Below are 14875 nucleotides of genomic sequence, written 5' to 3'. Positions count from 1 at the left end.
AGGCCTGGGAGAAGATACTGGGCTTATCTATGAACTCGTGGGAAACTCGTGTTCCTGTATGGTGTTCTTCGCTTTGCAGTACTTACTTACGTGTCCCACTTGATGACAGTTAAAACATAAATTTGAACGGGGTGGATGAAAAGATTGTTGTGGGATTTGAGCAAGAGGGAAAGGTGGTGGGTATGGGTAAGGATAGGGAGGGTAAGGATATTGCGGGGGATGTGAGTATGGGACCTGTAGTTGTGTATGATATGTGGGGTAAGGATGTGTTTGCTGTGGTGTGGGATTGGTGAGGACGTGTAATTGTTCAGGTGCAGGTGTGTGTGTGGGTGCAGGTGTGTCGGTTGGCTGTGATGTTATTGTCATTCCTTCCAGAGCTTGTATACTGACAGCCATTAGTTTTTCGCTCTGGGTCTCTCTCTTTTTGGAGATGTTTTTATCATGTTCTATGGCAGACTCTATGAGGTTATCTTTTGTAAGTCCCCGCCAGCCAGGCTGTGAGGTCTGAACCCGAGTCTTTAAATCGTCTTACAGACCGTCCATGAGTACCGTGACTATCATTCCCCTGTGGTGAGTGCTATCTTTAATATCTTCTATCCCAGTGTACTGGGTGATAGCCTGCAGAGCCCGGTCGCAATACTCTTCTGTAGATTCACTCTCCTTTTGCTTAATTGTGAAGATTTTGTTCCAGTTAACTACTACTGGAAAATATACACCCAATTGAGTCACAATGTGGGAAATATTACCTTGGTTTACTTGGTCTGTTAAGGGAACGTCGCCATCCAATACACAGTCCGTGATAAATTTTGTCACGTCGGTATTGTGTGGCAGGCAGGCCCTTAACACTACACGCCAATCTTTATTAGTGGGCTCATGAGAACTACCCAAATTTCTCAAAAATCTTTGACATTTGGCTAGTTCCTTTTTGGGATTGGGGAAATCATTTATAATGGAATTCAGTTCTGCTCTTGTCCATGGATAATGCATTATTACTTCCCTCGTGGGCACTACACCGTTTGCATCTGCATTTCCATTCGGAACAGTTATTGTCCGAATGGGATGCAGACCGGCAGCGTTGCTACCTCTGACCTGATTACCTGGCTGGGGGTTTAATCTGCTGCTGCTACGTACGGTATTAACAACTTCCTCTATGGGTGCAGAGTGTGTTAACACTTCCCTTGCTGTTACCGATGCAGATGGCGGCACCACCCGTGATTGTGGTGATGCAGCATCTATCATTTGCACAGCATGGGAAATGGCAGACATTACAATAGGCTCATCATCCATATCATAAACACTTTCTTTATGGTTGCTTAAGAGAGGGTACAAGTTGCTTGTTACATTTTTATTGGTATTTTTGGTAACCGTACTTGAACCTCCATCCACATAAGGTGGGGGAGGTGAGCATGAACTGCTGGCAATACTCTCCACGACGCTACTTTGCCGCACGTGCGCGCTAATTTGCGGCTCGCCCGTATTGCATCTCAGCGTCGTGGATGTATTTTCTGGCAATGCGTTCGCAACGCTAGTTTGCGTTGTTTGCACATTTTTAAGCCACGCATCCCCTTCATGCTGCCATATTTTTAAACATTCAAAATACTTAATCTTTTTCTCTCGGGATCTCACCATACTGATGTGATCCTGGACATTATCTAACACATTTTTATCAAAACTACCAAGTCTGGGAAACGGTCTAACACTCTTTCTCGTCATATTAAACCATATATCACAATACCTTATTGCATAAGTACCGTACTTAGTATGCATAATACGACGGGCTGATCCAATTGGAGCCTCCATTAGCAGCACATCATTGCTTAACATTTCTACCGTTTGCGTGGCTCCCATTTTGAGACAACTCCTACGCTTTTCAATAAAAATTTAAACTGGACAATCAAGATACTTTCACTTACCTGTGAACGATTTAAGTCGGCGGCGCCCACACACCTGGATAAGATTTTGTAAGGCCACTTCCACACCTAGATAAGTTTTGAAACAGGCAACTTCCAGACCCGGATAAGCTTTAGTAAGGTAACTTCCAAACCTATGAGAGTTTATATGTCGGCCACTCCCACGCACCTCTATACAACAAAGACAACATGTACACCTGCTACTGTGTTTAGAACGGTAAAGCTGCTTACCGAGCGACTAGGCTAACCCTTGCACCTAGCCCTTAAGGATCATACGGTACCCTTAACTTTAGGGAATAAATTACCCCTATCAACAATACACTCACTGTTACACACTTTTTTCTCTGCGCAGAAAATAAACGTTTAACCCAGATATTGGTAGATAAAAAAAAAAATGTAAACCTCAATGGCTTTGTTCAAACATGTGGCAGCAGAACCGGAAGTGCGTATACGCTATTGTGCAAAACGGCCGCATACACAATTATGCGACTACCACACAACCGTATAATGACTTTTTAACTGCGTACGCAAAAATGCGTTTTAGCCGCGTACGCAATACTGCGGCACCCCTCTAAACGTAAGGTTCTATCAACAAAGGAAAAAGAAACTTTTTCCTTTCTTGTCCCTGGATTCTGATCAGCGCTTCCTCTACACAATAACCGTCAGTACGCTCTCAGCAACACTGTGGTAATGAGAGACTAATGCGTCTCTCAAAAGGCGCCTCCACCCTTTTGCTGAGAGAGGACTGACGGAGTGTTATCGTGTATCAGATAGTGTGATAAACCGATGCGAGCCCCCACTGTTAAATCGTAAATAAACCTTTTAATATATTCCTTCCTATAAACCTCTAAGATTCACCTGCCTAGAACCTCTAAGACAAAACCCTGCCTAAAAACCTCTAAGACAACGCTAATTGCGTACGCAGTATGACCGCAAATAAAGACAGGAGTGGAATCTTGTGGTTCCAATGCACAAGTATTATTCAGGTAAAAGTACAGTCAGTTACACGCAATCTATACATACATAATTTAGGTGTAAAAGGAAATAATACAGACCAAGAATGGTTATGAAGAGATGAGAACTGACTAAGTTTAAATCTATATAAGAGTCCTTAGTTTTTTGTAATTGGTTGGAATTTGTCAGTAGTTGCTAGGTAGAGTAGTTTGGGGGGGGTTGTCATGGTTGATTGGTCGCTGACCATGTGGGAGCTCGTGGGAGTGGCTTGGTGGACTTTATAGGACTGGGGTACGCCCAGCAACTTCCTTTTCTGGATGGTGTTTGTCCTGGGTGCCATTCTCAGGAACTGTATCCGGTGACATTTATACTTGTATCTCCCTGTCTTTTATATCTCCCTGTCCCTTGTATTCTCCTGTTTTTGTGCACCTCTTGTCTGTTTGCTTCCCCTCTGGTTTTTTCATTTTTCTTATTTTCACTCTTCTTCAATTTATCACTTTCCCTTTCACCTCTGCCCACCCCCCCCCCTTTTTTCATGCCTCGCCCAAAACGTTCAGTACCCCCCCCCGCCGATTTATAGATTCTCCAGCCCCCCCCCCACCTCCTCCTGCTCGGCGCCGCCTGAGTCTGCCATCCGTTTTGTCCCCGGCAGAAGTCTCAAATGCTGCCTGGGGCCTGGCCACGCCCCCCGCCGCCGACTACAGCCTCCCTCCTGCCGGGCCTTATTCCTCCCCGGGCGAGCGGTCCCCGTCTCCTGCGGGGTCACCGCTCGCTCCGGCAACCTCCCTCCAACTGCTCGCGGGCGCGCGGTCACCTCCGGCGCCCGCGCGCATCTACATCCCGGCCCTTCCTTCCTCCGCTCCTGGCCTCCTGATGCCCCCCGTTGCCGGGTCCCCCCCCGCTGCGCTGTATAAAGCTGCGGGGGGCCCGGCCTTCAGTGCGCCCGCGTGCGGCTCCAGCCAGGCGCTTCCTCCCTCCGCTCCTGTCCCCATGATGTCCCCCGCTGCCGGGTGCCCCCCCGCGGCGCTGTATAAGGCTGCGGGGGTTCCTGCCCACCTTCCGGCCAGCACTGCAAGCCCCTTCACCCCCGCGACGCTGTACCAAGCTGCGGGGGACCCAGTCCTCCATGCGGCCAGCGCCGCCCCCCCCCCTCCCCCCTGCGGCCGCCATTTTGCCCCCGGGCCCCGCCCCATATCACCAGCCTTCGGCTCCTATTTTCATGGGGTCCAACTACTCTGGGGGCCCTGTTCCTTACCACCCTACAGTTCCTGCTGGGGTGGGTGCTCCCCCCCCCTCTCTATAACCCCCCCCTGTTCCTCCCAGCCTCCTCTCCCAGCCTGTTTCCTCCCTACCCCCCTTTTCTCTTACAGCAGCGCATCCTTCTTTCCCTGTTTTTTCCTCTGCTCCTTCCCTCACTTCATGGTCCTCCCCAGTTTTTCCTTCAGTTTCCCAACCTTCGGTTTTTCCTACTTTTCCTGGCCAATTTTCCAATTACCCCCTTTTTCCTCCTGCGGGGGCCCCTTTTCCTTATTGGCACCCCTCTTTTGCCCAGCCTTATACTTTTCCAAATTACCCTGTGCCTGTTAATTCTCCTTCCGCCCCATCTTGGGCGCAACAGTTTGTTCCCCCACAGGGTCCTGCCCCACGCCCACCAGCGCCTTCTCTCAGTGCGGTTTGCGCCGCCCCTCCCCCTTTAACTCCTTCTCCTCCTGTCCCGGTTTTTCACCCAGCAACAGTTCCGAGTACCCCCGCTGCGGTGTTCAGTGATTTACCATCCTCTATGTCTCGCCGCAGTGTTTTGCCTTGTGCTCCAGCGATGGCTTCTGGTGGTGCTGGGATCTCGGGTGGTAGCGCCGTGGCCGGTCCTGATACAGGGGACGTGATCATTGCCCCTGATGTTGCGGTGCCGGAGGCTGTCGGTGACGGGATGTCGGATCTGGCTGGTGGTGAGTCTGCTGTCCCTCCTTTGCAGTTCGATACGGAATCTTCAGGGTCTAGCGATCCGCCGCGCCCGCGAAAATTAGCTAAACTGGTTGCGCAGCGTTTGGTTAAGAAAGCGGCTAAGCGTAAGTCAGCTCCGGCTGCTGTTGTAGCGCCTGTTGAAGATGCGGGTATGGTTCACTGTGCCAATACGGCAGTGGACAGGGGTTTGCGTAAGCGAGTTATTGACAAGATTCGCAAAGGGTAAGTTTGTGGATGTTTTTTCTCTAACCGAAGACATGAAGAAAGCTTTAGATAAAGCCAAAAAACCTGGGGGTGGCGGGGAGGATTCTTGCCGTGGTTTTCATCATTGGCTTAGCGGTATACTGGTTTTTTCGGCCTGCTACCTTGAAACGCGCCCAACGGAGCACCGTAATGTAATAAAGTATATTCATTTGGTGCATGATATTTTTATCAAATCCAAGGGCTTTGTTTGGAGAGATTACGACGAACAGTTTCGTAGGAAGCAGGACGGTCAGCTGGTTATGCCTCTGGGCCGTAAAGATGTGGAGGTCTGGTTAGCTGTTACACAGGAAACTAAGGCGCCTGCGGAAGGGGCACAAGGTAGGAAGGCTTCTCTCCCTTCACGTGCTGGAGCGAACATGCTCGGTAAAGGGAAGTGTTTCGCCTATAATGACTCTCGGTGTTCCCAGGGGTCAGGGTGTCATTTTCGTCACTCCTGCCGCATCTGTAACGGTAGTCACCCCGCTAAAGACTGTAAGTCAGGAACAAAGGGCGGTTCAGGGGGCAGGTCTGACGCTACCGGAGTTGATAAGTAAGGCCTATTCTCCGGTGGTGCTAGACGAGTTAGCGAAATGGTTGGGCTGGTATCCTTTGCGGGACGAGTCCCAATTTTTTGCTGGATGGTTTTCGTTTGGGTTTCCGATTACCCGTAGCTGGCGCTTTGCATGTAGTCTCCTCCCGGAACTTGCGGTCGGCCAGAGAGCTTCCCCATGTGGTACGCATTATTTGGACGACTTTTTGTTCGTCGGCCCGCATGATAGCACAGTTTGTGGGGATGTGTTGTTTTCTGCGCAGGCCCTTTTTCGGGTGCTCGGCGTTCCTGTGGCCACAGACAAGACAGAGGGTCCGACTTCTTGCTTGTCTTACCTAGGTATCGAAGTGGACGCAGTTGCTGGGTGCTGCCGTTTGCCGGACGATAAGGCGCAGCGATTGCTAGGTCAGATTCAAGGTTGCTTTGATTCTCGGCGGGTTAAATTGCGCCATGTGCAGTCGGTTCTCGGTTCATTTCACTTTGCGTGTCGGATCATCCCGATGGGGAGGGTGTTTTGCCGTAAATTGGAGCGGGCCATTGCGGGGGTCTCCAACCCGCATTTTAGTGTTCGCCTTTCCAGGGAAATCCTAGATGACCTCCGGGTGTGGGCTTCATTTTTGTTGGATTTCAACCTCGAGTTAATTTGGCCATTGCAGCCGGTTGACAATGCTGAATTGCAGTTGTTCACCGATGCTGCAGGTTCAACTGGCTTCGGGGCATATTTTCAGGGGGAATGATGCGCTGCTCCATGGCCGGCTTCATGGATAGCTCGCGGATTGCAGTCTAACCTGTTGTTATTGGAACTTTTTCCGATAATTGTGGCTGTGGATTTGTGGGCTGACAGTTTGTCTAACCAGAACATAATTTTTTGGTGTGACAACCTGGGCGTGGTGCACGCTATTAATAATCAGCGTTCTTCTTCTCCTATGGCGCTGCGTCTGTTGAGGTTTTTAGTTTTGAGGTGTTTGAAGGCGAATATTGTCTTTAGGGCGAGGCATGTACCGGGCATTGAAAACGGGATAGCGGATTCACTATCCCGCTTTCAATTTGATAGGTTTCGGGTGTTGGCCCCTGAGGCTAATCCGATTGGGATGACGTGTCCGTCTTCTGTCTGGCAGATTGTCGAGCCGGACTAATTGGTCTGGCCCGGAAGTCCCTGGCTCCGTCAACTTTGCGAGTTTACGAGGCAGCTTGGCGCGACTGGGAGGCTTATCGGGTTAGGCATCCTGCGGTGGGTAAGTCTTTAGATCAGCGTTTAGTTGAATTTGTGTGGGACCATTATCAGAGGGGCCGATCTAAGGCGGCCATGGCTTCCGCCCTTGCAGGTATTGCTTTTTTCTCTCGCCTTCATGGCGGTCATGATCCCACAAAGTCCTTTGTGCTGTCTAAGGCCCTTAAGGGTTGGGCTAAAGAAAATCCCAGGGTGGCTGATTCTCGCCGGCCGATTGACCTGGCCCTGCTGCAGAGGTTGATAGGGGTAGTTTCATTGATTACATCTTCCGAATTTGAGTCTTTTTTGTTACGTTTAGCGTTTGCGCTTGCTTTTTTTGGAGCGTTTCGGATTAGTGAGCTTGTGGCATCTAGTAAGAGGTCTGCTGATTCAGGGCTATTATTTAAGCATGTGGTAATCCAGGCGGGGGCTATCCTGTGCAAAATTCCACGTTCCAATACTGATCAGTTAGGGCGTGGGCGTTGGGTTACCATCAAGCCGCATGCTAATTCTGAGATTTGCCCTTTGCGCTTGGCTGGGATATATGCGGGTCTGCGCCCGTCGGTTGGCGCGCAATGGTTATTACATGCTGACTCCTCTCCTTTGACTAAGTTTCAGTTTGCTGCTGTGTTTAAGCGCTGTTTGGGTCAGCTGGGTTTAGATGTTGCGCATTACGGGATGCATTCTTTCCGTATTGGCGCGGCTACTTGTGCAGCAGCTAGCGGATTGCCTCCATCTGCCATTCAAGCAATTGGGAGATGGAGGTCATCCGCCTATAAATCATATGTTAGATGTGATAAGCTTTAAGTTGTGTTTTTCTCACCCAGAAACGTAGTTTACCCGCCAGTTTTTGAATGGCTAGCATTCAAAAATTGAGGGTGTGAAGGGATTTTTTAATATTTCCTCCAAAGAAAAAAGGGCCGTAATTCAATTGGCTTATTATACACGGCTCATGGATCACTAGGACAAACAGGAGGTTTTTTTTGGATTTTCTCCTTCGCCTGGGCATTGTTACTAACATTCTCCTCCTAAGTTACCTCTATCCTCTTCATATAATGTTTCTTTACTGACGTTTTAGTTCTTTTTGCTCTTTTACAGCTATGTCCGTGTCTTCTGAGCAAGTCTGGCTTGTGGGCCATTCGTTTATTTATTGGGCTGAAAGGCATGCGATGGCAAAAAGGGCATCCCTGTTGTTAGGGGGGCGTCAGGTTCGTTGGTTTGGAGTCAGGGGCATGCGGTGGCCAGCTCTTTTAGAATTCTTGTTTCAGCAGGAGATGCGCTGTGGGCGCCCGGCATGGCTGGTGATTCACCTCGGAGGCAATGATGTGGGGCAGTCTAAGGGTATAGATCTGATCTTGCGGATGCAGGCTGATTTGTGCGCCCTTCGGTCCCGGTGGCCGGAGGTGCGCTTGGTATGGTCGGAAATTATCCCTCGCCATGTATGGAGGGGTTCAAGGGACTTGTTGGCTTTGGATAAGGCTCGCAGGAAGATTAACAAGGCTGTTTCTCGTTTTGTCTCCGGGTCAGGTGGTTTGGTGGTTCGGCACCCAAGTTTACGTTTAGAGCAGGCTCCGTTTTTTCGCCCTGATGGGGTGCATTTATCAGATTTGGGGTTAGGTGTGTTTTTGGGTGATGTTATTTCCTGTTTGGATGCGGTCTAGTGTTTTGGTTTGGGTGGCAGGCTGCGGTTCTTTGGAACCTGGCGGTGGCGGGAAGGTGCTACAATCCAGCGGCCACGTAAAGTGTAAGAGTATTCGTTGTGGAGCACATATCCTTTAAATGGTCGTAGTATGGCCTACCTCTGCGGGAGGACTTTGGGCGTCAGTCTCTGCGGACACGCTCGTACTATGCAATATCATAGGGGTTGTGAGTCTTCGCAGCTTAGCTTACAATGACCACAGGGGGGGCGTTTCAGTCGCTCCCTAATATTGGTCACAATGGCCACAGGGGGGGGCGTATCAGTTGTCCCCTAATATTGGCTAAGATCATAAGGCTGGAGCTGGTTGTAGCATCCTTCTTTGCCTCCCAATAAAGTAAATTCAATAATTTAAGTATAATTCAGGGTCATACCTTTAATAAAGAAAGTTATGACCATTTAACCAAAGCAGTCTGTGTCCTGTCTTTATTTTAGTATGAGTTAGTGTAAGCTGTTATATATTGTGTTTAATTGCAATAAAGTTATGGACGCCTTAGAAGAGATGAGAACTGACTAAGTTTAAATCTATATAAGAGTCCTTAGTTTTTTGTAATTGGTTGGAATTTGTCAGTAGTTGCTAGGTAGAGTAGTTTGGGGGGGGTTGTCATGGTTGATTGGTCGCTGACCATGTGGGAGCTCGTGGCAGTGGCTTGGTGGACTTTATAGGACTGGTGTACGCCCAGCAACTTCCTTTTCTGGATGGTGTTTGTCCTTCCCTCCCTTCCCTATCTCTTTACTGTGCATTTGTTGTGTATGTTTTTACTAACATTTTTATTGTTGTGTCTCGGCGGGAAGGTGCTACAATCCAGCGGCCACGTAAAGTGTAAGAGTATTCGTTGTGGAGCACATATCCTTTAAATGGTCGTAGTATGGCCTACCTCTGCGGGAGGACTTTGGGCGTCAGTCTCTGCGGACACGCTCGTACTATGCAATATCATAGGGGTTGTGAGTCTTCGCAGCTTAGCTTACAATGTCCACAGGGGGGGCGTTTCAGTCGCTCCCTAATATTGGTCACAATGGCCACAGGGGGGGGCGTATCAGTCGTCCCCTAGTATTGGCTAAGATCATATGGCTGGAGCTGGTTGTAGCATCCTTCTTTGCCTCCCAATAAAGTAAATTCAATAATTTAAGTATAATTCAGGGTCATACCTTTAATAAAGAAAGTTATGACCATTTAACCAAAGCAGTCTGTGTCCTGTCTTTATTTTAGTATGAGTTAGTGTAAGCTGTTATATATTGTTTAATTGCAATAAAGTTATGGACGCCTTAGAAGAGATGAGAACTGACTAAGTTTAAATCTATATAAGAGTCCTTAGTTTTTTGTAATTGGTTGGAATTTGTCAGTAGTTGCTAGGTAGAGTAGTTTGGGGGGGGTTGTCATGGTTGATTGGTCGCTGACCATGTGGGAGCTCGTGGGAGTGGCTTGGTGGACTTTATAGGACTGGGGTACGCCCAGCAACTTCCTTTTCTGGATGGTGTTTGTCCCTCCCTCCCTTCCCTATCTCTTTACTGTGCATTTGTTGTGTATGTTTTTACTAACATTTTTATTGTTGTGTCTCGGCGGGAAGGTGCTACAATCCAGCGGCCACGTAAAGTGTAAGAGTATTCGTTGTGGAGCACATATCCTTTAAATGGTCGTAGTATGGCCTACCTCTGCGGGAGGACTTTGGGCGTCAGTCTCTGCGGACACGCTCGTACTATGCAATATCATAGGGGTTGTGAGTCTTCGCAGCTTAGCTTACAATGTCCACAGGGGGGGCGTTTCAGTCGCTCCCTAATATTGGTCACAATGGCCACAGGGGGGGGCGTATCAGTCGTCCCCTAATATTGGCTAAGATCATATGGCTGGAGCTGGTTGTAGCATCCTTCTTTGCCTCCCAATAAAGTAAATTCAATAATTTAAGTATAATTCAGGGTCATACCTTTAATAAAGAAAGTTATGACCATTTAACCAAAGCAGTCTGTGTCCTGTCTTTATTTTAGTATAAGTTAGTGTAAGCTGTTATATATTGTGTTTAATTGCAATAAAGTTATGGACGCCTTAACATACGCTGCGCATCTGGATCCAGAGATAGACTTCTCACTAGATATCCTCAGCTCACCCAAAATTCAGCATGAACTACCAAACCAGTGTTTGGACACATGTATTTATCCCCCCCCCCCAGACTGAAACAGGACAAAGGGGAAACTTCCTGCTGATCTCATTGGTTCCCAGAGGAGGAGCATATGTAACGACACATTTAACAGGTTGTTTCAAATAGACTTTTCCTGCCTCTAACAGCCGGGGTCTTTCTGGTAACGCCTCCTGTAACATTCCATCAACTAAAACATTTTGTTGCTTATAAGTTCTGCGATCCGTAACTTGAGTTTGCATGATGCGATCTCTCCACCGATAACACCGGGATTCTGTAAAAAGCGTATGCATCAGAACGAGATCAAACATACCTTGCTTATCATATATAATACCTTAGATATCAAAAACCTCTATTTCTTAGCATTTAAACTAACTTAACCAACTTGAATCATACATTTTGATGCTTATGGAACCTTATGTGCGAATATGTAGTGTGTGGGTATTTGGGGTTTGATATAAGGACGCTAGTTATTAATGGGTGAGATTTAAGTGCATAATCTCTCATACACGAAGTGAACCTCCAGCAGTGTGGATGGCTGAGGGTTGTAATTCGACATGCCCTCTGTCAGCAGGCCCCCACCTGCTGTGTTCAAAGGAAAACAAAACCTCTTTTGTTCTCACAGACACTTGTGTGAAGTGCAAATGTATTATCACCTCAAACTATGGGATTAGGAGACATCTTGTCTAGTATTCAGGCAAATCCAATTGTGTAGATATTATATTATATTATGCCACAACTATACCTTATCTGCATCCCGGGATTCCCAATTTGTATGTAAAAATACCCATTGTCTCTCCTTATCTACTTAGAAAGCTGGTTTTTCCCGTTGCCCTTGGTGTTAACAAAAACATTGCCATCTGTTCTTAGTTAATGGGTTATAACTTGAATTAATGCTGACCACACAAAATGGTGTCTTGTGATCTCATTTCCAAAATGGCGTCGCTGCGATTAAATTTTAAACTGAACTTGTCTCACTCAATTATTCAGCTTTGACACTAGTGTATGGGGACAGCGGCCATTCTGGGAGAGGAAGGTAAGCAGGAGATATCTGTGATACTAGTGTATGAGGACAGCGGGCCATTCCGGGAGAGAAAGGTAAGTAGGAGATATCTGTGATACTAGTGTATGGGGACAGCGGGCCATTCCGGGAGAGAAAGGTAAGTAGGAGATATCTGTGATACTAGTGTATGAGGACAGCGGCCATTCCGGGAGAGAAAGGTAAGCAGGAGATATCTGTGATACTAGTGTATGAGGACAGCGGCCATTCTGGGAGAGGAAGGTAAGCAGGAGATATCTGTGATACCAGTGTATGGGGACAGCGGGCCATTCCGGGAGAGGAAGGTAAGTAGGAGATATCTGTGATACTAGTATATGGGGACAGCGGACCATTCCGGGAGAGAAAGGTAAGTAGGAGATATCTGTGATACTAGTGTATGGGGACAGCGGGCCATTCCGGGAGAGAAAGGTAAGCAGGAGATATCTGTGATACTAGTGTATGAGGACAGCGGCCATTCTGGGAGAGGAAGGTAAGCAGGAGATATCTGTGATACTAATGTATGGGGACAGCGGCCATTCTCGGAGAGGGAGGTAAGCAGGAGATTTCTGTGATACTAGTGTATGAGGACAGCGGGCCATTCCGGGAGAGAAAGGTAAGCAGGAGATATCTGTGATACTAGTGTATGGGGACAGCGGGCCATTCCGGGAAAGGAAGGTAAGCAGGAGATATCTGTGATACTAGTGTATGAGGACAGCAGGCCATTCTGGGAGAGGAAGGTAAGCAGGAGATGTCTGTGATACTAGTGTATGAGGACAGCGGGCCATTCCGGGAGAGGAAGGTAAGTAGGAGATATCTGTGATACTAGTGTATGGGGACAGCGGGCCATTCCGGGAGAGGAAGGTAAGCAGGAGATATCTGTGATACTAGTGTATGGGAACAGCAGGCCATTTGGGAGAGGAAGGTAAACAGGAGATATCTGTGATACTAGTGTATGAGGACAGCAGGCCATTCTGGGAGAGGAAGGTAAGCAGGAGATGTCTGTGATACTAGTGTATGAGGACAGCGGGCCATTCCGGGAGAGGAAGGTAAGCAGGAGATATCTGTGATACTAGTATATGGGGACAGCGGGCCATTCCGGGAGAGGAAGGTAAGCAGGAGATATCTGTGATACTAGTGTATGGGGACAGCAGGCCATTTGGGAGAGGAAGGTAAACAGGAGATATCTGTGATACTAATGTATGGGGTGTATATCTGTGATATCTCCTGTTTTTACTTTCTTGATGAATGGCCCGATTACACAATTTGTACACTAGCAGGTGAAAATTTTAATTTTCACTTGCTTTTGTAGAAATTAAGTGATGGTGATTAGATACCTAAAGGAAATAACCATCACATCCGCAAGATTCTAAGAAGCAGGAGGCACTTACTGTAACTGATATATTGGGGTGTGGAAGCCATGTAAAAGGACATCATAATCTAACATATTTTATATAGTGCAGAAATTCTCTGTGCTAGATACAGTTTTAGTTTATTCTTCCAGGCTATGAGCAAGTTTAGGTGGATAAGGCAAATTGTATGCCAGCAATCTGCCTGCTCACTGCCTTGTTTTCAGACACACAATGCAATGACGTTACACATGCTCCTGGGCTGGCTATTAGACCACAGAGCTATTATGCTGTGGGAGGATTATCACAAGTGAGGAAGAGAAGGCAAACAATGGTACTAAACAGTGATCTCAGCAAGCTGACTTACTAGACCAATATAAAAAGTAATAAAAAAACATAAATATATCATCATGTCACCCCTAATCACATTAGAAAAAGACAAATAGAAAAATGTAATGTTAGAATTAGATGTGCGGTTCGTTTTTCCTGATATACGAACACATCCGAACTTAGGGGTTCTAAGTTGAATCAAGTCCTAGTTGGGAATCACTTTGGGGTTCCGATCAAACCGAGTCCCATTTCGGTTCTGCAGTAAGTTCGGAACTCGGACTTAAAAACCAAACTCAGGTTTTGGATTGCATGTAAACAGGTCAAAAATAGCTGTATTATCAGATATTTTTATCGTTTTTTGAATCGATTTTCATAGATTTTCAAAAAAGCCGAATCCGAACCCAAACTCTTGAGGGTGGTTTTGCCAAAACCAAAACACGATGATGAATTAGAACCAAAACCAGAACACGGGGGTCCCCGCTTATCTCTAGTAAAGCTGGCCATACACTAAACCAACTTTTAGCCAACCATCCAACTTGTTGGCTAGTTGGAATGACAATCTGGTAAGGTAAGGGAGTAAATGATAATCAGCAATTTGCTGCCAAATGCCAAAAAACAGAGGAAAATGGTCGTTCAGACAAGTTGGTTAAATATTTGATTTACAATGAAATACAACCATTTGGAACCCGGAGGGGAGCGCTACACACTTAGGGCTCTATTTATCAACATTATTTTTACTAAAATAATGTGAAAAAGGGTGTTTTCACACCCTTTTCACTTTATTTTAGTATTACCTATAGTTATTACAGGGCAATTGGAGTAGAATTCGTAAAATTCTACTCCAACCCATAAGTATCACTTATTTTTAGTAAAGCAGATCGCATTTCCCATAACTGTAATGGGAAATGTGATCCGACCAGAGTTACTTAAAATAAAATGTGAAAAAATACCGGGGGAAGCCCTGTGATAACAACGCCACCTGGAGGTGGCGTTATCCAGGGTCTCCCCCGGTTACCGGCCTCCTGCCCTGCTCTAACGGGGAGAGCAGAGCCGGGAGTCGGTCCCAGTAATCAGCTGTGTGGTCTAAACAGACCGCAAGCTGATTACTGAAAAAAAAAGGAAAGAAAAAATAGTTAAAAAAAAAATTTACTTTCCTGACTCCAGGGACCGGTGATTGGGGCTCCGGTGATGACTCCCCTCCGGTCAGCTGGTCTCCCATAGTGCACTGCAGCCCGGTCATCAGGTGATCGGGCCCCAGTGCAGTATGGGAGATCACCTGACCGGAAGAATGGAGAACATCACCGGAGGCCCGGAACATGCAGGTAAGTGTAATTAAGGGAGAGGGGGGTCGCGGGGGGGGTCCGTGATCGCAGGGGTGGGGCTTAGCACCGGGGGCGGGGCTTAGCACCGGGGGGTAGCAGCGGCGACCGGTTTTCCTTGCATGCGCGGGCACTTAATCATGGTATTTTTTGCGAAAATACCGTGATAAGGCTCCGAAGGGGA

The 14875-nt window shown here is 47.3% G+C and overlaps 1 protein-coding gene across 1 annotated transcript; it reads left to right on the top strand.

The window, feature by feature from the left end:
• Positions 1-4680: 4680 nt before the first annotated feature.
• Positions 4681-7636, top strand: LOC148505925 (uncharacterized). Its single transcript, XM_088447590.1, has 3 exons — positions 4681-5048; positions 5498-5754; positions 6738-7636. Exons 1-3 carry the CDS (start codon positions 4681-4683, stop codon positions 7634-7636), a joined length of 1524 nt encoding a protein of 507 aa, XP_088303716.1.
• The last annotated feature ends 7239 nt before the right edge of the window (positions 7637-14875 follow it).

This window comes from Taudactylus pleione, unplaced genomic scaffold (assembly GCF_031769625.1).
Source record: "Taudactylus pleione unplaced genomic scaffold, aTauple2 ptg000434l, whole genome shotgun sequence".
NCBI lineage: Eukaryota > Metazoa > Chordata > Amphibia > Anura > Myobatrachidae > Taudactylus > Taudactylus pleione.
Note: the sequence above shows the minus strand (reverse complement) of the source record. Positions and strands in the feature narration are given on the sequence as shown.

Coding starts and splice junctions, on each gene's coding strand:
- LOC148505925 (XM_088447590.1), top strand. CDS start 4,681: ATGGCTTCTGGTGGTGCTGGGATCTCGGGTGGTAGCGCCGTGGCCGGT. Junction 5,049..5,497: donor ATTGACAAGATTCGCAAAGG/GTAAGTTTGTGG, acceptor CGGTGTTCCCAG/GGGTCAGGGTGTCATTTTCG. Junction 5,755..6,737: donor CCGTAGCTGGCGCTTTGCAT/GTAGTCTCCTCC, acceptor TCTGTCTGGCAG/ATTGTCGAGCCGGACTAATT.